The 23,307-nt window shown below is 39.9% G+C and overlaps 3 protein-coding genes across 3 annotated transcripts in view; 1 reads left to right on the top strand and 2 right to left on the bottom strand.

Moving 5' to 3' along the window:
• The first annotated feature begins 339 nt into the window (after positions 1-339).
• si:ch211-198n5.11 (methylcrotonoyl-coenzyme A carboxylase 2) lies at positions 340-6,323 on the top strand. The gene is made up of 12 exons (XM_037697934.1): positions 340-479; positions 1,528-1,692; positions 1,905-2,101; positions 2,225-2,403; positions 2,490-2,570; positions 2,641-2,819; positions 2,882-3,086; positions 3,199-3,290; positions 4,347-4,503; positions 4,988-5,110; positions 5,292-5,501; positions 5,594-6,323. The coding sequence occupies exons 1-12, from the start codon at positions 460-462 to the stop codon at positions 5,678-5,680; spliced, it is 1,695 nt and encodes a 564-aa protein (XP_037553862.1). The 5' UTR covers positions 340-459; the 3' UTR covers positions 5,681-6,323.
• A 2,656-nt stretch (positions 6,324-8,979) lies between these two features.
• On the bottom strand, positions 8,980-18,013 carry LOC119430516 (retinal Mueller cells isomerohydrolase). The gene is made up of 14 exons (XM_037697935.1): positions 18,003-18,013; positions 17,398-17,480; positions 16,976-17,126; positions 15,553-15,660; positions 14,894-15,035; positions 14,492-14,639; positions 12,925-13,006; positions 12,666-12,798; positions 11,990-12,132; positions 11,795-11,924; positions 10,988-11,102; positions 9,801-9,895; positions 9,614-9,725; positions 8,980-9,146 (listed from the first exon to the last, which is right to left on the bottom strand). The coding sequence occupies exons 1-14, from the start codon at positions 18,011-18,013 to the stop codon at positions 8,989-8,991; spliced, it is 1,611 nt and encodes a 536-aa protein (XP_037553863.1). The 3' UTR covers positions 8,980-8,988.
• A 4,029-nt stretch (positions 18,014-22,042) lies between these two features.
• Positions 22,043-23,307, bottom strand: part of depdc1a (DEP domain containing 1a) — a 7,744-nt gene continuing 6,479 nt past the window's right edge. Inside the window, exons 11-12 of the mRNA XM_037697931.1 lie at positions 22,914-23,120; positions 22,043-22,177 (exon numbers count right to left, since the gene is read on the bottom strand). Coding sequence (XP_037553859.1) covers positions 22,043-22,177; positions 22,914-23,120 — 342 coding nt within the window. The remainder of the gene's footprint in view (positions 22,178-22,913; positions 23,121-23,307) is intronic.

Genomic DNA, 23,307 nt, shown 5'->3' with positions numbered 1-23,307 from the left:
TATAATAATGTAAAATATTTTTATGCAGTTTTATCTCCCAAAGCAACCTGAAGATTGTAATTGCATGGTTCAAAAATATTAGTTGTCAGGTTTCTTTTGACTGGATTTTAATGATATTTCTTGATATTTCTCTGTTTTGATAAACATCAAAGTGTTTTAACAAAACAAACAAATAAAATCATATCTAAAACAACACAGTTTTGTCATTTGGATTATAAAAATGAAAAAAAAATCACAATTCTTTGGTGCTTAAATAAACATGTTAATAGGACAGAATGAAAACATTAAGAGCTGCAGTACCGAGCGCCTCCTGTAGAGGGCGGTGTGGTTTTTAGACTCGTCAATTATTTAAGTCAATACAAACAAAGAAGAATCAGTGCCATGTTGCAGGAAAGTGTAAAAAAACTTGGGAGTTAATTTCAGTAGAATACATTTATTTTGAATTATAAGCAGTGAAACATGCACCGCTGCTTTATAAGGTAAGAAATGAGGCGTCAAGAAAAGAAGTCGTTGCTTTTCATTTATTTATGGTTTTGGCGTCAGACGACCTTTGACACATTTAGCTACAAAGCTCCAGAATCAGTTTATTTAATTATGTGACCAGAACATTATCAGCTTTTTACAGACTCTACCAGCTGCTATTCTGGGTTTTATGCAAAAATATAAATATGTATATGGCACATTAATTGTTGTGTATTCAATTCAGTTCGACCTTTATTTATACACGTTACTCATTAAGAGAAACCGGTTTTAATCAAAGAATGATGACAACAGTAGACAATCTTAAAAGAAGGCATATAAATTGAAAAATATAATAATAATAAATGGAAGCAAATTATGTAAAAAATATAGATGCATAAAAATGTTGGCATGTTGATTTGTGGGTTGGGTTCCCAATGCACCATTTAATTATGAGCCCACCACCAGTACACAGAGAGAGAAATCAAGGCACAAAAACAAGTTTGTTCTTTGGAAAGGATTTCACACCTTTATGTCAAATTAAAATGACTCTTAAATGAAACATTAAAGACATTAAGAGGCATCATTTGATCCCCAGTGTTCAACTTGTAAAAAGGACAGAACGCAGTCATTGGATGGTGTCATTGCTGTTTTAGAAGAATGATAAACGGACTGTACTTGTACTGCACCTTTCTGTCTAATCAAGATACTCAAAGCTCTTTACAACAATCTGTGCCTCATTTACCCGTTCATACAGCTCTATACTAGATCTCTGCAAAGATTAATCAGTGATTTATCATTTATTCACCGATGGGACACGTCGGAGGCAATGAGGGGTTAGTGTCTTGCTCAGGGACACTTTGGCTGGTGGAATTGAACCCCCAACTCTTGCATTGGAGGACGACTGCTCTAACCACTCAGCCGCCTCTAAAACATGAACAAACAAGAACTGGTCATTGTATCTTTTTTTTCAGATTTTCTTCTGACACTGTTTTGTGTTTTCTTTGGACATGGACTTCGGAATAATCCCCCGAATGCTAATGTATTTGCATGAATCTTGTTGTGCAGGTTTGCTGGTCAGGGCTGGCAGTGCTCAGTCAGATGTATGAGCTCTGCGGTGAGGAGGAGGAAAGCTCTGCGTAGCGCCTTTCCAGTCCTGGACCTGCCCCTGCAGCCAATCCAGCGCCACGTGTACGAGGCAAACCTGAGAAACTCGCACGCCTGCCTTAAGAAGTAGGTTCTGCAGCATCCACACTGCCGGGCTTCATACAAATCATTTGCATACAAAATGTAATTACATACAGTTTATAGAAACATTTGTGGCAGTACGGGGATAATTGTCAGTTAGCCTGAGTGAGACTCGATTCTTTACACGTGACTTTGAAAAAGTTGTTTCTTCTTGTTTTGTCACTGACTCAAAACTTTAATTTCTTACCGTCTGTTAGATACACAGAGTTGAAGGAGAAGGTGAAGAAAGGTGGCGGGGACATCGGCATAGCCAGACACACTCAGAAAAACAGGAAGTTGCTGGTCAGGGATCGGCTGCGCCTCCTGTTGGACGACGACGACTACCTGGAGCTTTCATCGTTTGCTGGTTTGGATCTGCCGTACGGGGACATCCCTGCAGCCAGCTGCCTGACTGGTCAGAACGCTCTAGCTGTGTCTTTGGTACTATTTACTGTGTATTCTGATCTGTTGTAGTCTTTATATCAGCCAGCTGTCACTGTATTCCTCACCTGCACCTCCTGTGTTTGTGTCTATCCAGGCGTCGGCAGGATCAACGGTTTGTGGTGCGTGTTCATTGCCAACGACGCCACAGTGAAAGGCGGCACAGCTTATCCAATCACAGTCAAGAAGCAGCTTCGAGCGCAACAAGTAGCCATTCAGAACCGCCTGCCTTGTATTTACCTGGTGGACTCCGGTGGAGCCTTCCTACCGCTGCAGGTTTACTCACACTAGTAGTTAGGAACTAAAATAGTATATTTTCATATAAGTTACTGCTTTTGATTCATACTTTTTTTTTATTTCAGTCGGAGATCTTCCCTGATAAGAACCATGGAGGACGGATGTTTTATAATGAAGCCATCATGTCGGCCATGAAGATCCCCCAGGTAAACACCCGAAGAGTAAAACCTGTAAACAATCACAGTGTTGAGTTAATAATTCGTGATGATGGTGAAGGTGGCGGTGGTGTGCGGCTCGTGCACTGCGGGTGGAGCGTACGTCCCCACGATGGCGGAGGAGGCGGTGATGGTGCATCAGATCGGCACCATCTTCCTGGGAGGCCCGCCGCTCGTCAAAGCTGCCACCGGAGAGGAAGTGACACCTGAAGCTCTGGGAGGAGCCACACTTCATGCTGAGTAGGTTCATTGATCTCCTGTTGAAGAAAGATCGTGTTTGTCTAATTCCTGTTTTGTCGCAGGGTGAGTGGCTGTGTGGACCATTTTGCGTGGGATGAAAAAGAGGCATTTAACTACACCAGAAACATTATATCCACCCTCAACTTCCAGTTGCCTGAGGAAGAGGAAGACGCGTCGAAGAGGGAATCCGAGGAGCCGCGGTATAATTCAGAAGACCTTCTGGGTCTCGCTCCTCAGAGTTACAGCCACAGTCTGGATGTTAAAATGGTACGACACAAAAAAAAAACCCCACAAAGTTCTGTCGTTTAAATACTTCAGAGTCTCTCATGTATCTCACTGGGTTTATCTTTAACTATAAATGTGTGCTTTTCTTGTTCAGGTGGTCAGTCGGCTGACCGATGGGAGCCGCTTCCAGGAGTTTAAAGCTCGATATGGAACCTCACTCGTCACGGGCTTCGCAAAGATCCACGGGTAATGTGAGAAAACACACAAACTCTTTATCTATAACGACGTCTCCTGCCTGTGAAAGTTCACTGTGGGGACCAAATGCTTGGAACAATGTTCAGCATCATTTCAGACACAAAGGAATAAAGATGGAGACTTTACTCACTCTGCAGTAACGCAACAGAACTCTGGCAGGAACTTTTCTTATTTTAAGCTTCATTCACACCCTGCTGGAAGTGATCCAACAGGGGAAAATAACCAAACTGTGCTTGAGACATGTGTCTCTTATGTGAGTTGCACAGTAGAAGGTGGCAGACTGGCTGTGGGGATTTTTACTCCTTCACATGCAAATACATATGGAGCCCAAACTATTAGGGACTTCTTTAAGATAGTAAGACATGAGTGGTGCACAGTAGTTTTACGATTCACACGCCTCAAAAATACTACATAAATATTTCAAACTTACCTTATTTTCCGGCGTATAAGTCGCACCTTTTTGCATAAATTAGCATGCCTGTTACTTATACAGCGAAGCAACGTATTTATGTTTTTCCCCCATAGTTATAATCCAATCTTTGGCAGAGATTTGACTATTTCATTCATTCTGACATGGAAAATATTGAACACTTCCATTTTCAGCCACTAGAGGGCCCTCAACCTGTATGGCAAGCCAAGTGTCATTAATAGGTAAGTGACTATTAATGAGACACTTGGCTTGCCATACAAGTCACCTTCGTCTCGCTCCAGGACTCCTGGAGGAAACGTCAAATCAGCTGCATTTCGCCGCCCAGGCGAAATGCAGCTGATTTGACCGTTAAAGTGCATTTATTAAGAAAAAGTGTCTACTAACCGATCTGTAGCTCGGTTTCAATCCCGCTGAGCTGCGTGTGTCCAAAACACTTACAGCAGGTTGTGTCTATATCTTAACGTCATGACATTATAAAATGATTTGATGGGCATTCATTCAATTTTGCATAATGACATTTTTAGTAAAATGTCTGATCACATTTTATTCTAAAAAAAACCAAAAGTCCCCACCACTGAATTGTTTAAGCATGAGAAAAGTTTCATGTTTTGTTTTAGCCAGCTGGTGGGGATAGTAGCCAACAATGGGGTGCTGTCGTATGAAGCTGCACTGAAAGGAAGTCACTTCGTCCAGCTGTGTGACCAGAGAGACGTTCCCCTCCTCTTCCTCCAGAACACGACGCCTGCAGCAGCAGCCACTCTGTCCACAACTCAGGTACTCACTGCAGTAAAACGCTGACCACGTCCGACTCAATGCCTGAGGCTGTTTACTTTAAATAATATAAGAAAAATACTTCATATGAATACTAATACTCCGGTTTCCTCCCACAGACCAAAAACATGCATGTTAGGCTGATTGATAACTCTAAATTGTCCCTAGGTGTGAGTGAGAGAGTGACTGAATGGTGTTTGTCTCTGTGTGTCCCTGTGATGGACTTGTGACCCGTCCAGGGTGTACCCCGCCCCTCGCACAGTCATGGGCACCGGCGACCCCCGTGACCCAAAATGGAAGAAGCTGGTAAAAAGATAATGGATGGATGGATGAATACTAATTCCCAAAATAATATTTTGGGATATAGCAGAGCAAATATATTAGAGAATATATGAAATGAATTAAGACTCTATGTCCAGATTGTTAGTCAGCGTGGCTAAAGTACCATTTGAGTATTTCAGATGAGTATTTAGTTTTTCTCTTGCAGGCAGAGGTGAACAGTAACTGTCTCAAAGCTCAGGCTTCAATGATGTCAGCGGTGGCGTGCGCCACTGTCCCCAAAATCACGGTGGTGATTGGCGGTTGCCATGGCGCCGACAGCTTCGCCATGGTGAGCGGCTCTGTAAAGGGTAGATTACTTTTCTGGAAGTGAAGCATTCACGTGTTTTTTTTACACAGCATGACTGAGTAGTTATTGTAACATGGTCTTCAGTTTCACATCCAACCAGCAGAGCGATCTCATTAAACTCATTAAAGATCATTGTTTTCATTCTCCCACGCTTCGTCTCCAGTGTGGGCGGGCCTTTGATCCCAACTTCCTCTTCCTGTGGCCCAACGCCAGAGTGTCTGTGACGGCTCCGGGCTACGTCGGCTCCCTGCTCCCCCCTGATGATGAGCAGGAGGAGGATCTGAACGAGAAGCTAAAGGAGGAGAGCTCTGCGTTCTTTTCCTCTGCCAGGATGTGGGATGATGGAGTCATTCTGCCTCAGGACACCAGGAAGGTAAACATCTCGTAGCTTTGATTAAATGATGCAGGGGGCATTTTAGGAGCTTTCTGCTGCCATTAACATGGTTTCATTTATTTTTCCTGCAGGTTCTCAGAGACTCCCTGGACATCATCAGGCAGCAGCAGTATCAGTTGTCTACAGAGAGGCAACAGTCAGTACTTCTACGCATGTAGGAGCTTCAGTTTCTTTCTCTGAACTCTTTAACCCAGTCATCAAGCTGCAGACTGTTTCTGCACCACCTTGACTTCTTCAGCATGACACGAATATCTGACGATCACCAGAGGAAGAGTTATCAATCATTTTTCTGACGTGGAAGCTCTTTTGTTGGTGAAGTCAGCCGTGCAGCAGATCACGAAACTTCCTCTTTTCCTTCAGGGAAGGAGAAAAACTGAAGCTCTAAGGGAAATGTTAATTATTTTATGCTAATTGCACGTTGCAAACAGCACTGGTCTTTGAAATTCAGACATTTCTTCCCCTCGACAGTTAATTTGATAAATATGGGAAGAGTTTCCTCTGTCTGCTTAATACCACATTTAAATGTGGGAAAACTGCACCAGAGCAGAGATTTATCTATGATTTAGATATTTGACACAATAATGTGTGTTTAATACTTTTACTTGAGTTCTTTTGTTTACTGTATTTTTCGGACTAAACAAAACAGTCAGATAAGTCAAACTTTATTCAACTCACTCACAATAACCAGGTCAGTAAGCACAACCAGAATTAAAACATAAGGCGCACCTTATTGTAAGGCTCCCTGTTAATTTTTGAGAAGATTGAAGGATTTTAATTAGGCCTGTCACAATAACAAATTTTGCTGGGCGATTAATTGTCTCAGAAATTATTGCGATAAACGATAATATTGTTTGAAATTTAACAATAATTAGTCATTATTGTCAAATTTAAGAAGAAATATTGGTTTGTTTTGTGCGTAGTACCTTTTTTGACCACCAGATGGCAGTACAAGTCTGAAGTAGTTGAGCAGCGTGCGTCTAAGAAAAATGGGAGGGAGGCTCCTTGACGTGACATGGTGACATGACAGATGCTCGGCGTGGTTTGAGCTCTTTAGCATAGCATTTTTCACGTAAAGCTTTTAATAAAAAGAATCAATAAACAAGTTCTCAGCTTCTTTTTGCAGATAAAAACAACTTTTTACACGAAGGCACGGATTTCAACCGTGAATTTTGGAGCTTCGACAAGACGGAGGTTTTTTCCCTGAGGTCGGCCTGTTAGCTTAGCTCGTAGCTTAGCTTCTCAGCTGCTTTTAACGATCCAAAAACGAGATTTTGGACGGTTAAAACGGATTTTAAAGAGAAAGGGAAGGGTCAGTGAAGAGCCTTATAGTCTGAAAAATACGGTACATGTTGTAATAATAACACACTGATCAAGAATTCTCCTAAAGTGCCTCATTAGTTGTTTTTAACACCAGATTTTCGACACGTCATGTTAGTGAAAGTTTGCTCCAGCTGATTGTCATCTGACGCTACTATTCTACTACAAATAATAAAACAGTGATATTTGCAGTTATTCTCCAGCTTCACACACAGAAGACCTGAATATTCTCTTTTTTCTTTTTTTTTTTATTGTATTTTAAAACAGTCTAATTTTGATCTTTAATTACACGGATGTTTCACCTGTAATCTTGTCATTACACACGTAAATTATTTATGTGATATTTGTATAAAATGAAGTTGTTTTTTTAAATTGGTGAACTTGTTTCTGTCTTCAGTTTTTCTCTAATGTCAGCTGCACTGCTTTGAGTTAAAAATGTCACTGTGGGGAATTTGTTTGAATTATTTAACTTGACTAAAGTAAGTATCACTTAAATAAAATGTTTTTCTAAAATTATTTACCTGAAGTCTCTGAAGAAACACTTATTTTAGTTAATATTCAGATCAATTGAAACCATGTGTCAAACTCAAGGCCTGGCTCTTATTAACATCTGGCCCCCAAGATCATGTAAAGTCAAATATTTTTATTGTTTTTCATTTTACTTAAGCGTTGAACATAATCCATTTAGTGCAGACTTCTCCTGACAGCTGGTAAACTGAAGCCAAGCAAATTTAAATATTCAAGCTGAAAAAATAATGGAACATCTTTTAAATTTTGGGTCCTTTTTTGACAGTTTTCCCCTTTAGCTGCATTACTGTACTTCATGTTTGTTGCCACTAGGGGGCAGAAAAACCCACAAACTACTAACTCAGCTTTATGTCTCAAATTAAATCATTGTTAAAACAATAAAATTATATTTGTTTTTCTGTAGAAATGCTTCTCTAACCTGGCATCCATTAAATAATTAAAGTATTTCCACATTGATTTGATTGTTTATATAACACTACTTTTTATTTTAATTGCTTTTATTGTATATTGTCTGTATAGAACAGGTGTCTCTTGAAAATGAGTCGTTGTGACTCAGTGACACTAACCTGTATAAATAAAGGTTGAATTAATTGTTCTTGTATTTTGGAGAAAAGCGATCAAAATTTAATTTATCAACTAAAATATCACTAATGCAAAGAGAATGAATTACTTTTTGGTATAAACTAAGTAACACAAAGTTAAAATGACCGGTCTCTGCAGCTGTTTACATTTTGTTTAAGACGTTTGTCCCGACATAATTTTTGTTCTTTGTACAAATTGTCAAAATTCATCACATTTGGGAACAACATTCATCTGGACTCAAAGAGTAAAATGACCAGAATAAAATGCCTAAATTTAACTTTTGCCTCAACCTTGTCCACAGCTCGTAGAATATTTTTTGCAAATTGTGGTAAAATGTGTAATGTGTTTTAACAAAAGGAAAAAAATAGTAGACAACTTTATAAAAAAAAAATATATATATATTTTTAATTAGTAACAGCTGATGAATGATCCAGAACAGATTTTGTTTGAAGACTCGGCAAAATAAAATGTTTAATCAAGATTTTATGAAGCTCTGGCGATAAAACCAATTCAGTCTATTTTTACAGTTTCTGAATGTTTAGTCCATTTCGTTAATAAACTTTAAAAATAATGGATTAACAAGTTTTGTATATTTATGATTCCTTTATTTAAGAACAATAAATCTGAAACGGAAAATCAAACGTCTGCTCGTAAAAACTTTTGTCACTCAAGATTTATTTTACCAAAAGTGCTGTCAAAACAAACCACATTTTAAAAAATCATCACATTTATGATCTGTTTTTTTTAATCATACAAAGCAAAAACACATTGTTTTTATGTTTTTTTTCTCACTAATATGAGTTCAAAAATATGTCTGATTATGAAACAAAATATATTTTTAAGCAGATTGTTTCTTTGTTTTCCTGCATCCATGCACTGCTTCTCTCAGCACAGCAGCAGTCAGTTAATGATTATAATTCAGCTGCAAGATAAAGATATATATAAAGATATACCACGTTATAGTAAATATTTGTTGTAAAACCTGTTGCCAGGTTTTTATCGTTTTACATAAAGTTTGACCAAAGGGGCAGGAAACAGTTTAGTCGGATGATCGTGGTTTGTACGTCCCGTGCAAAGTGAGAGGGAAGATGGTGTCCACCTCAGCCCTGGCGAGTTCTTCCAGCTTCACGGCGTCCAGAACCAGCAGGAACCCTGGTCTCACTGCACCGGGCTTCACCACGATGCTCAGCAGCACGCCTGAAGATCACAGAGCAGACGATGCAGGAAGCTGAACCACAAATATACAAGAAGTTTAAAGATCTGAAAGGATTTGTCTTTCAGGTCAGATGTGTTGATGTGAGCACTCGGCTGTTTTCCCAGGAGCTGCCAGTGAAGGTGACGACGCCTCAGAACCAGTTTAGGAACAATTGGACTCGAGCTGATCTCAAACTGCTGATCTCAGACCTGCAGCTGAGGAATGTGCTGAAAAGACGAAGCCTTCAGCGTTCAGGGCGTAAATTATCCGCTCCTTCAGGTAAACTTAAATCATCAGCTGCTCTCATGGAGTGAAGTGGCTCATTAAACTGGTTTATTATTGTTGCACATACAGATATGCAGGTTTGAATCTTCCAGTGGCAAAATATTATGCTGCAGTAACCAGAGAAAATGCATGGAAAGAGTTTCCAGTTAGACTTGTGACCAGTTCAAACATGAGAGCCCATTACCATCGTCCTCCTCTGTGGCTCCAGGTGTGGGGACAAAAAGTGGTTCTGATGGGTAACAGTCCTCCTCCTGCCACACCCAGGTCTCTTTGGTCTGCACGTTCAACTTAACAATCTGTGGAAACACCAGCAGCTGCTGACATGGTCCGATAACGTTACAGGATGGTTTTATTCTACAGGCGGAGGTTACCCTGTCAGGAATGAAGTGGTTCAGTCCGAGTCCATAGGCGAATGAGTATTTCTTTCCACAACACTGAGAGTAGTTGATCTGTGGAAACTCAAAGGCTGAAAGAGACGACATCATACATTTATACTTCATCTGATGGATTTAAATCAGTGATGTAGTCTACAGGTATACGGCGTGTACCCACTAGAGAAGCTTGTAAATTTCAGTATAACCACTTCAAAGTATCCAATGATACATGATATATCATTAGGCACGTGTCATTAGGCGTAAAAAAATGGCGTTTTGAGTGGATTTATGTCGTATTTTACGACGTAATCCATTTTTTTTTGCGTGAGTAAGCATGTAAAAGTGTCTATTCGTGGATCTGAGGGCTTGCCATATTAAAGGGCAGTAAAATGCTTCTGTAACCATCTGTCTGTGTGCAGCGCTTGTTTTTTCCACATTCTCTTATGCAGCGAATAATTGCATAATTAATATTTCTGTACTTACTACTTGATACTTGAAAAAAACAACAGTTGTACAGTTTGTTGTTCATTTATTCAAATATAAATCAGAGAAAATTGGAAATGTTTAATATGCTTAAAATTCAAAATAAATTGACGATTATACTGTACTAACCAGTGTACTTTGGTTTCTAAGCACAGTATACCCACTACAAAAATGCAGACTACACCACTGATTTAAATGGTGAACGTACTGTAGGGGCGGCTGTGGCTGAGTGGATAGAGCAGTTGTCCTCCAATACGAGAGTTGGGGGTTCGATTCCACCAGTAGTCACACGCCAAAATGTCCCTGGGCAAGATACTGAACCCCTAAATGCCTCCGATGTGTGTCCCATCGGTGTATGAATGTGATCTAAAGCACTAATGAATCTTTGCAGAGATGTAGTAGAGTGCTGTATGAATGGGTAAATGAGGGCACAGATTGTGTTGTAAAGCACTTTGAGTATCTTGATCAGATAGAAGGGTGCTATATAAGTACAGTCCATTTACCATTTACTGAACTTATATAGCACCTTTCTATGTGATCAAGATAAAGTGCTTTACAGCTGTGCCCTCATTTACCTCCAACACACATTCACACAGCACTCTACTACATCTCTGCAAAGATAATTGAACAGATCATTCTGATTGACTGCATGTCTGTATGTGCAGCAGTGTGAGTTATCCGAGTGTGTTTCTGTGCGATACCCTGTCTTGGTCCTGAAAACAGAACTTCAGGTTCAAGCCAGATGGTGCCGTCACTGTGAAGAACAGCAGTAGCTGTCGTGTAGGACAGAGACACCAGATTCTTCCCCTGCTCCCCCTGAACGCACGCAGAAAAATACACATCCTGATCCACTCCACAGGAGGCTGACAGCAGTGAGGTTCATGTCAAAAACACACTGACTAAATAAATAAATTAGTCAGAGTAAGCTGAGGCTGTTAGTCCAGATCTGCAAAATAAGGTGCCTTTTAAAAAGTGGGCTGCTGAAATCTGAGTTCTGTGAAACAACATGAACTAGAGAAATAGCATTTTCTGTGAAAATACAGTGTGAATGCTTATTGCTGAAGAACTTGCTGAAAATCAGCTGAAATGAAAGAACAAGCCTAAGTTAGCAGAAGAAAGCAAAAAGAACACACACACACATATATATATATATATATATATATATATACACACACCCATATATATATATATATATATATATATATATATATATATATATATATCAGTCCAGAGGAAAGTGGCTATCCAGCTCAGAGTACGTGTTGGGAATGAGTCTCGGCTACTACCACATCAAGTTTGACTGTTATAGCAGTTGTTGTGTGTTTCTTTTTTTCCCCCAATGTCAGCTGTCTGTAGCAGCCATGTTGGATCTGGTTAATGCCTAAATTAACCTGTTGTAAAAATTAAAAGTTTCATTACAATCTATCATGTTTGATTAGATGTTTTGCAAACAAACAAGAACATCATCATCTGCAGACAACAATCAAATGTAGTCTTTCTGTCCTCACCCCGTGAATATCCACCGGCAGGACGTATCGTCTGACCTCCGGCTGAGGAGCTGTCATGGCCGCTCTCTTCAGCTCCTCCCACTCCTCCCTCAGGTTGGCCAGGTACAGGTAGTTATAAACAAAGTCATGGCTGCAAATATAGAGCAAAGTCATTTATAACCCCTCAGGATGCAGAAAACAGAGCTTTACACTCACCCTTTCCATGTGCAGAGGTCCACCACGATGAAACCCTGCTCTTCATACGTGTTGATATGATGAAAGATGTTGAAAGCTGAAGTTCTGAACTTGTGGTTCCTCAGATATCCTGCTGGGTTCTTGGTAGCCAAGTGGAACCATGTCTACAACACAGGTACATAAACTTGTAGGAGTTGTGGTTTTTGTCCCCTGGTGTCTAGCCCCCTGGTGTTGCATTTTTGTCTTGCTTTCTTCCCATCCTCTGTTTCTAGCTTTATGGGGTTTGCATTTCCTTAGTATCTAGCTCCATCTTGTGTCGTGTTTATGTCTTGCATCCTCAGTCTCTGTCTTTGGCATCTGTGATTACTCACAGGTATCTTCACTTTGTCTAATAGGTGTTTGCTGTATTTAAGCCTGGGAGTTTGTCTCACTCCTTGTCCTGGCATTGTCTTCTGTCCACTGGTGATAGCATGTCTGTTTTATGAATACCCCCTGATCATTCTATGTTGTTTTGCTGCACTGTCAACTCTTTTGTTTTGTTTTATTTTGTTAATAAATTATTTGTTATATATATATTCACCCTGAGCCCTTGCCTACCTGCTTGCATCATTGGGTTCACCAACACCTGCCTGTTGTGACAAAAGTGAGTGTTCTGATGCTGTGATTCTCAGCACTCAGCATTTCTGCTCTGTTTTACCCCCATGCTTTCGTTGGATTCAAAGCAGTCCATGTAGGTGGCTCCTCTAGCGCTCCAAGCAGACAAGAACTTGAGAAGGTTGATCTTCACCGGCTGCTCCACAAATACAAAGTAGTTCTCGGTCATACCGAAACTACACTCCCCAAAGGACAGGGAAACAAATAGAAAAAGGGCACACATGCATTAAGTTAAACTGCATTTGACACATAAAGGAGAAAGAAAAACAGGACTTTTCCGTAATGATGAGATAAATCTGTACCTGTGTACGTAGGAAGGTTTTAACCTCTCACTACTGGGCAGCTGAACCACGATCTGAGATTTCTCTAAAGGATCTGAGCCATCTAGAAACAAACAGATCCACACAAAGGAGTTACAAGGACTGACTGCAAATCATAATATCAAGTGTAAAAAAAATGTTATAAATTATAACAAATGCTTCAGTTTGAAATATCAGTTTCCAAATGTTATGAAACGCAATTCAGGAATGTGGGTCCACACTCAATGCAATCAAAACCTTTTAATCTGCTTGCTTTACTGATCAAATCAGAGCATTAATGAGTACCAGTACACCAAAACTCTCTGTCTTTTTCCAACAAAGTTAAGTCAGGTCCTCTGGACGGTTTCTTTTTGTTGAACCGTTTCGTCTTTCATCCAGAAGACTTCATAAGTCTGAGGAGCTGTAACAAACTTGGTCTTATAAATTATGTCAAATAAACGAATCGACGAGGGAGAGGGCGAACTCCAGAAACCATCTTATCACCATCAAACTGGTTGACCCACTATGGGAAGGTGCTATTTATTAGACAGTTTGTTGCAGCTCCTCAAACCGATGAAGTCTTTTGGATGAAAGACGAAACGTTTGAACAAAAAGAACCCGTCTGCGGGAGCACGCAGAGGTACGGCTCGCTGTGCATTTCTTCGAAATTTAGCAAGATAACCAATTAAAACAAGTATTTGTTTGCTTGACATTATAGTAAAGGTGTGTCTCTGTTGAACTTTTCCTTAATACATTAATTTTAATGGTCAAATCAGCTGCATTTCACCTGGGCGGCGTGGCGAAATGCAGCTGATTTGACATTTGCTCCAGGAGTTCCGGAGTGAGACGAAGGTGGCTTGTATGGCAAGCCAAGTGTCTCGTTTATAGTCACTTTTACCTATTAATGAGACACTTGGCTTGCCATACAAGTCAAGGGCCCTCTAGTGGATGAAAATGGTGGTGTTCAATATTTTCCATGTCAGCATGAATGAAATTGTCAGATCAGCCAAAAATTGGTTATAAATATGGGAAAACAAACATAAATATGTTGCTTCGCTTTATAAGTCGCAGGCATGCTAATTTATGCAAAAAACTATGACCTATACAGTGAAAATTATTACATTTGACTGGATTTCATGACTTTATGATAAGTACTTACAACTTTAGTCTTTTTTGCTATTTTTTAAATGTTATTCATGTGTCAAAACCATCAACCAGGAACTCTCCAACAACTCAAATCAAGTCCCGTGTAAATGTACATACAGTAGATCCAAGAATTTTAATAACGAGACAGCATCTATAATACACATCAAATGGAAGCTAACATGTTCGAACAGAAAAGAAACAATAGCTGCACGTGTCTCAACTTTGAAATCTGAGCTTTGTTGTAGCACATTCGGCTGCCAGGTCTGCTCACGTAAAGCCCATCTGACAGCACGTTCTGTTCACTGCAGCTCAGTCAGACAACCTGACATTAAACCCACATGTTAAATGCACTTCGCCGTGGTAAGATCTGTAATTGTTTGTACTTTTTGACCTGCATAGAAAGCCTGCTGGTTGTAGGACTCACCTTCCTGTGCAGGAGGAATCTTTACGATGTTGTATGCCAGACTCATGTTCTTGCCAAAACAGTTTCCAATATTGTAGACTGTGCCATCTGCTTCAGTGTGGGGGTGGGCAGTAACTCCATTCACTGAGAGGTACTTACACAGGTCTACCTAATGTAAACACATGCACACAAGTCGAAATGGAAAATATTATTCACCACTTTCAGGACAACTGCAATGCTGCACCGCTCTTTGTTCTATTGATGACGTCACAACGATCTTCAAACTCTTTAATAATTTGTTTGGATGGTTGGACAAGCTCTAAGAAAAAAGCTGCCTGAACCCATGGAACCAAATGGAAAATGTAAATGGGTGACATTTAAAACTGGTCCCAGTCCCCAAAGGACTAAACCAATCAGCTCCACCTTCTCCAGCGTTTCCAGAGAGTCTGGATCAACCTTGGTGATGTAGTTGCTTTCTGTGACGGCGTAGAAGTCTTCACCAATGGGATAGATGTTCACCATACAGTTATCAGTCACTTCCATGCCTTTGAAGTAAGTAAAGAACCTGAACAAACACAAGCACGAAGAAAACTGAGGAGAAGTTTGGTTTCTACCGCTCATCTCCTGTTTGCTTGTAATCTGCAGTGACGCAGCTCTCTGTGTTCAGACCAACACAGGGTGATAAAACCATCACAGAAACAGTAAAAATCCTGAGAATCATGGTCATTATTAAAAATAAAATGTAGATTTTACCAGCTTTCAAAGAAAAAAATAGTTGATATTGGTGTTTTACCTTTGTTCAAATAATCAGAATATTTTGAATCTCTTCATTGATTTATTAACCATATAATGGAATAATTAATTTACATTTAATAAGCAGTAAAGTGGTTCAACTTTAATGCTTTTCTTGAATGTATTTCTTGGACAGGCAACTAATTATGTCTATGTCCGCATATGCTTTGCTTTTTTATTTAGAAACATTATTTTATTGCTCAGTCAGAAGACAGGAACCAGAATCTTCATCCAATGGAAGACTCAGCGGGTTGTCTGAGTAACACCTGAGCTCTCGTGCTTGGGTTTACCTGGAAAAGATGTTTTTGCAGGGATCAGGATAAGCTGCGGTGCCAAACTCTGTGATGACAATTCTGTTTTCAGTCATGGCACGAACGTAGCAATCTGTCCTGATAAACCTGAACACAAACATCACACAGCGTTTCTATATTTAAAAACAAGAACACTTGTCCTCAGGGAAATAAAAAGGCCGTTATATTTTCAGAGACATTTCATGAGGGATGCTTGTGGTCTGCGGCAGCTCTTTGGTTGTGTCTCGTCTGGCAACAATCAAGCTGCGAGGAATTTACAAGCAGAGATTTTTCTGAGTTTCACAGAAAGAGGTGCCAAAATCAGGCTCCATTCTCTCCCGTCATACATGCTAGCATTAAAAAAAAAAATCCTCATTTACATCCATTCATTGAGGAGATGGATGCAGTGACATTTGGCTTTTGTAGCTTTTATATTTTTCAAAATATTTCACTTTTCCCCACAGACTAACACTGAGATTGCCATAATTCTTCAGAAACGCTGCTCTTTGAAATTTGTTTTGGAAAACTGGTTCTGTTTTCTTGAGCTACTTTAAACTTTTAGCTAACATTCTGCTACTTTTTAGCTTAAAGCTAGCCTTTTGGTACTTTTAGCCTTTAACTGGCATTTTGCTTTTTGTAGCTTTTGGCTAATGTTTTTTTTTTTTTTTTTACATCATACACTCAGTTTCAACTTCTTCCTTAAGTTCAAGTTCAAATTCAAGTTCAAGTATCTTTATTGTCATTTGCACCACATGTGGTACATGAGGTAGAACAAAATTATGTATTTAAGGTCCCAGTTACACCCAAAAATAGCTAAAATATAAAACGGAACAGTATATAAGAGTCTAAGATATATGCTAAAAGAACACTAAATAATACGCTAAAAGATCTAAGCTAGAGACTAAACACTAATAATGTAAAACAATGTGGCGTATCAAAAGCAACCCGAACATGAGTCTGTGGTGAGCAGATGGGTATGAATGAATACAGAAGTCCCTCGCTACTTGGCGGTTCGTTTATCGCGGTCTGCTCAATCGCGGTTTTTCAAAATAAGATTGGCGATGACACTCAATTGGCTCCTTGATGGATGAGCCGCACGATCGGCATGGAATTTTTATTTTAAATAAATTATTTAAAATTATTTTGCACCTCCTGCACATTTGTGCAACCCAGAGCTGCATAAAAAGCTTCCTCCTGCACAGTGTGTAGCCCACACTGCAGGACAAACTTCCTGCTGCAGCTGATCAGCTGTTCACTGTGCAGAGCTGAGAAGTGGGCGTGGCCAAGAGCCCTTCAGGTGGCAAAGAGCAGAGGAGGCAGGGAGCTGAAATCATGACATTATGTGCTCTTTTAAATGCCTTATATATATTTATATATGATGAAAGTGTGCTTTGGTTTATAAGTTAAAGAGAGTTTTTCTTACTTCCTGTAGTAAGTCACCTGACCGTCCTTCAGATCAAACTTGTGCATGATAGCCTGTCCGTCAAACAGGTGGTGGAAAGGTTCATCCCCCACCTCGAACAGACCTGGACCCATCCTGAGCAGACTCCCCCCCAGCCACGATGGGAGATCACCTGAGTAAACAGGAAGATCTGCTCACTCTCAGAAACTCCAGGAAAGCAGTTTCACTTCTTGGCTCCTTGTTTTTATTTCATTTGGCATCAAAATACTTAACTAAATAACATCTTGAAGTAACGACAGACACATATTCTCGTGATTACATTCATTTAGCTGCACAAAACCTATGAAAATTAAAAATAAGCATGTGAAAAGTAAAGTTTTATTGGATTTAAAGCACATCTTTGTTTGTTTAATTGTGTTGGTGGTCTCGTTAGGAGTTCTCACCGGTGATTTCTGCAGGAATGGGCTCACTGAGCTCCTCCACCGTCTCAAAGATCCTCCTGTATCCTGCAGCAGGATGCTCTATACTGGAACCAGGAATCATTTGCACAATGTGAACAAGCCAGAAATAGACATTTGTAAATGTTAACACTTATTCTAAGTTAAAATAGAGCTCCTACCTAGTTCTGCAAACAACAAAATAATAAAATAATCATTTTTACTAAAGATGAGTTACTGTGTGGAACTTTAAATCATCCTTTGGAAACACAGTAAAACTTTTTTTTCAGTTTTCTATTTTGTTTGTTTTCTTTCACAATCAGTCAGTTTCTTTCTTTGTTTTCAGCCTTCACATTTTTGATTTTCCTTTCCTGTTTTGGCAGAAAACAGAAGAAAAATCTTGTGGAAAACTTTGCACGGACTAAAATCCTCTCGGCTGGCTCATCGTCTAATAGAATTTCTTTTTCAGGAAAACGCCTCCCATCTACTGGAAGACTTCTCTTGTTTTGCTCCAGAAAACCAACAAACCTGAACACGAGCAGTGCTCTTAACATTTCTTGTTTCTCCTCTGAAAGAAGTTTGAGGAAAATGAAAAGGAGATGATCACTCACCGGCTGACCATGCTGTTTACTCTTTCTGCTCCCACAAATACAAATGCAGTAAAAGAGACTTGTTGGATTTAAACCACACACATTTCCTGCAGCAGAGACGGAAACCAAGTCCCCCCTCCTCCATCTTCTCGTTTTTCTCCCTCCCCTCTTCCATCTTGCCTCACTCCCTCTCCTCTTTTTCTTTCATTTCTATTGCTCCCACTTTCTCCCCTCCTTCTCAGACTTTCTCCCCCCACAGCTGAACAAATCAGCTTTGTCTCCTCTCCTTTCAGCCGCCTGCCCTCGGCTCCATGCTGCACCTAAACAAGGTTCTTGTCCAACCTGGGAACTAATGAGCTAAAAGTCAGACTGAAGTCTGGGTCTGCTGAAGGCCCAGAAGCATGCAGAACATATTTCACTTAATCAGCTCCAGACTCTGTCAAATTAAACAGTGAACTTTTTTTTACTTTGGAGGGAGGAAGAAGAGGAACACACAGTCAGTGAATATATTTGGGTTTTATTTATTATCTGTCATCAATGGAAGCTGAATAGAAAATAATATTTGCTCAACAAAAGGTTTGCAATAACGAAGGGTTTCCAGGTCAAATTTATGTTTTTCTTGTGTAACTACCAGTAAACATATGAAGACGCCCGTATGTGGTAGTTTGAGTTAATTTGTGCTGTGACAGTCGTCCCATAAAAACAGCTGCAACCCTCTTTATGGTTGAACTCCTAAAGCTGTAAACTGGATGAAGGAAGTGGACGCAGTCACTGCGACATGCCCCACTAGTTCGTGACATTTTTTCCAAATAACAACCAGCTAACAAAAAAACCTCAGGATGGAAGCTTGCTGCCGACACCATCATACTTCTGAGGTGAGGCTGATGTTTGATGAGTCAGAGGATTTTGGAGCCAGATGTGTCTTTAGAGAAAGTTTCTGCCAGCCGTTTGTGATATTATACTTGAAAGGCAACTGTTGAGCAACGAGTCCAAAGTATGATTGTAGCTTCACTTTTTCTTTTAAACCAATGTCTTTTTGTTGATTTTTCTTTCAATTCAGTTAAATTCAATTCAGTTTATTTATAAAGCGCCAAATCACAACAAAGTTGTCTCAGGGCCCTTTACAGGAACATTCACATACTTTGTTTGTACATAAAAGCCAATTAGTAAAGTTCTCTATCTAAGGAGGCCAGCAGACAAGTTGAATCTTGGCTTTGTTGCAGTCTCCCATCCTGAGCAAGCACAGTGGCAACAGTGGAAAGAAAAACTCTCTTTTAAAAGGAAGAAACCTCCAGCAGAACCAGGCTCAGGACAAGCAGCCATCTGCTTTGACCGGCTGGTTGAGAAGACAGGAAGGAGAGACAGACGAACACAGAATGGTAGGTCCAAGTATAGGTCCAGGTGTACCTGAAAGACAAAAAAATAAAAATAAAAACCCCACAGAACTCATACATACACAAAAAAATAAAAATAAAAATCCCCTCCCACCCCTCACAAACCGGATCAGACACAAAGACATCAGACAGGCATTGACATACTCTCAGTATAAAACATAAATGGCTGCTAAGTGTTCCAAAATATCTCAAGAGAACCATCCATCCATCCGTCTGTCCATCTGTCCGTCCATCCATCCATCCATCATCTACCGCTTGTTCCGAAGTCGGGTCGCGGGGCAGCAGTTTGAGCAGGGAGGCCCAGACTTCTCTTTCCACAGCCACCTCTTCCAGATCTTCTGGGAGGATTCCAAGGTGTTCCCAGGCCAACCGAGAGACAGTTTCTCCAGCGTGTCCTCAGTCTTCCTCTGGGTCTCTTCCCAGTCGGACATACCCGAAGTAGCCCAGGGAGCATCCTTACCAGATGCCCAAACCACCTCAACTGGCTCCTCTTGATGTGGAGGAGCAGTGGTTCTACTCCAAATCTCTCCCAGATAACTGAACTTCTCACCATATCCAGCTACCCTGCAGAGGAAACTCATTTCAACAGACCATGGCCTCAGATTTGGAGGTGACGATTCTCATCCCAGCCACTTCATACTCGGCTGCGAACCGCTCCAGTGAGAGCCGAAGATCACGGCACGATGACGCCAACAGGACCGCATCATTTGCAAAAAGCAAAGATGGAATCCTGAGGCCACCAAACAGGAATCCCTCAACATAACCTTTCAGAGTGTATCTAATCTTTTCCAGATGAACATGACTTCTCTTGTCCAGTGTTTATATGCAGGGGATGCAGATCCTACCATCTGCATAAAACAAGTCTCAAGCCAAAAGCAAGTATCCCTCTTGTACTTGCTGAAGGCTGCATCCTCAAGGACCACCTCAATAAATGAGATAAATGGTGATGGGTACACACTTTAACATATCACAGAGAAAGTATCAAAAATAGATTGCCAATAGGTCCACAGCTTTGGACAAGTCCAGGATATGTGTAAGAGCATATCTGGAGTTTGTTTACATCGATTACATGCAGGATCCAGGTCAGATTTAATCTCATATCTTCAATTTAATGTTAATCTTCCACCTGTGACATGCATTCTATGAAATAATCTCAAAAAGCTGCAGGCTGTAGTCTCACCAGTTTTAGTATAGCAAAGTAAAATGCAACTAAAGATGCTCAAAATGATGTTAATCTGAGTATACTTATACTTCAGTAGCGTTTCTTGTACAGAAGCGTTGATCCAAAGAATAAAAAAGTTATAATGCACATGCTTTATATGCTCGACTCAGTACTGCCACAAAAATAACCAGAAACTGCAACTTCTTTCTCCTCAAAGGAATAAATATAATAGAAGCAGGGGCGTGTGAGATAGGCTTTACGCGTCTGTCTGGTTCAGGTCTGAGGTTTTAGTGTAGTTGGACGTGTGATTCTAATTTACATACTTTATAGAGATTAGTCTTCTTTATATGAGCGAGATATACCTTCAAAATTATTCCAGACACTTCACTCACAGCAGAACAAGTTTATTTCCCAGGACTTTGCATAGTAAACAAGGTTATAGGTGCACATTATACACTCTTATGGAAAAGTATTTGATAAAAACACTGAACACATACCTATACAAATTGGCAAACATATATATATATACACACTTCATTTAATCTGAGGTACAAACATCTGGTAACATCAATCTGATACTTCAGGCCAAGATACAGAAAGTGAAAGTTCAGACAGCTTCATATCCGTTATATTTAACTAAAACTAAACACGTAGGATCAGAACACATCAGTGTACAAATTACCTGTACTGCATTAAAAAACGAGAAAACAAGTTTTTAGAAAAGCACACAGCTTGTACTGCTGATTTACATTTTATTATAAAGATATTTTACAAGCAGTTGTAAACCAAAACAATAGTATCTCATGAAATATGTATACTACACATTTAAAATATTTTAAAACGCCCATTTTAATGATTGCTGGTTTTTCACAACTTAAACTCTAAACCCAGTGCAAAACACACATCTAGCCTGCAAACGAAGCAGGAATGAGACACAAACAAGAAACAGGAAAAGACCCGCACATTTTAAATTAACAGTTAAATATGAGGAAACGGTCGGGGTTCTGAACCTTTAGGACAAAAACTAGAACACATAAAGTCTCTAAAACCAAACGCAAGTAGAAAGAAAATAAACTGATAAGCATGAACTTTGTGAGAAAAAGATGAACATCAGAATCTAAAAATATTACAACCTCCCTGTAAAATACAAACATTACTCCCAAGATGTTGCCTTTCAGATAAATTAGAACATGACCTGCTAATTATTCCTATACTGACGAGTGAATCTGATGTTTTACTCCCAAATCGGTTTCAATTCAAAATTTACAAAAAACAAAATATAAAAACAAAAGAGAAACTGAAAACTTAAAAACATTTAAATATTTTAACTTCCTATCTATGAACCTGCCTCTGACTGAGATGTTAGCAAAGATGCACTTTACACAAAACAAATCCTCAACTGTGTCTTCTTGTTTAGACCATGACAGAAATAACGTTCTTTTAACGGCTGCATGTGGATCCTCGGCGGTGCAGTGACAGAGCAGCAGCACGGCTGCAGCCAGAGTTTAGTTCCTGATGCTGAAAGCTTTGGTCTTCCTGATGTTGAGGAGGGGGGCTTTAATCTTTGGCTTGCTGTCAGCTTTACTTTCCCCATTTGAGGGGAAACGGCGACTGTAGATGTCTGGGTACTGCTTCTGAAACTGAAAAAACAATAGAAGACAACAGTAAGACAGAAAATTTGCTCCTATATATAGCAACCTATATATATAGATTATAGATATGTGCCTTTAATGTGATAAAATATTTATTATATATATATTATATTATATATATTAGGTACATGCTTTTAAGTTTTTAAGTTGGGCTCAGATGGTAGAGCTGCTGCCTCTTTTTGGATGGAGTTTGCATGTTCTCTCCGTACATGCGTGGGTTTTCTACGGGTACTCCAGTCCCCCCCCCCCCCCCCCACAGACCAAAAACATGCATGTTAGTCTGATTGGTGACTCTAAATTGTCCCTAGGTGTGAGTGAGAGTGAATGGTTGTTTGTCTTTATGTGTCCCTGTGACAGACTGGAGACCTGTCCAGAGTGCACCCTGCCTCACACAATGATGGCTGGACATGGGCACCAGTGACCCCCACAAAAAGGAAGAAGCAGGTAAAGATAATGGATGGATAGAAAGTAAAAAAAGATGAGGGCGCAGAAACAGAGTGCACTCCTAATTTAGAAAACGGGGGAGCAGCTGCTCCACTGAGCAGGCTCCTGTGAATGAATACCTGCACAAATAAAGAATCAAGGATAAAAAAAATAAAAAGCACCCTGGTTCCTGTAAATTTGATAAAAATCGACCTGATAAATTTGTTACAAAAACTGAAAACTTGCGTTGAGCTTGTATTTAACGGTTTCTGATGCAGCACTGCCACTCAGTTTTTGTTACCTGCTTTAGTTTCTTGCGTCTGTCTTTCTCATTTAGATTTTGGTCTGTCAGCAGGATCTCCAGCAGCTCCTCCATGGCTTTCTGAGAGGAATTCACTTTTTGCTGTTCAAACTCAGCGCCACTTATTTGTTTGCAGAAGGCGTACATCGGTACTGGAACACATACTGGATCACCACCATCATTGTTTGGACCAGAGTTAACAGGGACCTGGGATCAGGAAGTGAACGCATCAACGCTCATTTAGACACTTTCCATAACTTATCATGCATTACTAGGTATACTGAAAATACTCATTACTAGTTATAGTGAATATACTCATTACTAGGTATAGTGAATATACTCATTACTAGGTATACTGAATATACTCATCACTAGGTATACTGAATATACTCAT

The sequence above is a fragment of the Nematolebias whitei genome, chromosome 3, assembly GCF_014905685.2.
Source record: "Nematolebias whitei isolate Nwh7 chromosome 3, NemWhi1, whole genome shotgun sequence".
Classification (NCBI taxonomy): domain Eukaryota; kingdom Metazoa; phylum Chordata; class Actinopteri; order Cyprinodontiformes; family Rivulidae; genus Nematolebias; species Nematolebias whitei.
The sequence above is the reverse complement of the archived record's forward strand: the minus strand, read 5'-3'. Positions and strand labels throughout refer to the sequence as shown.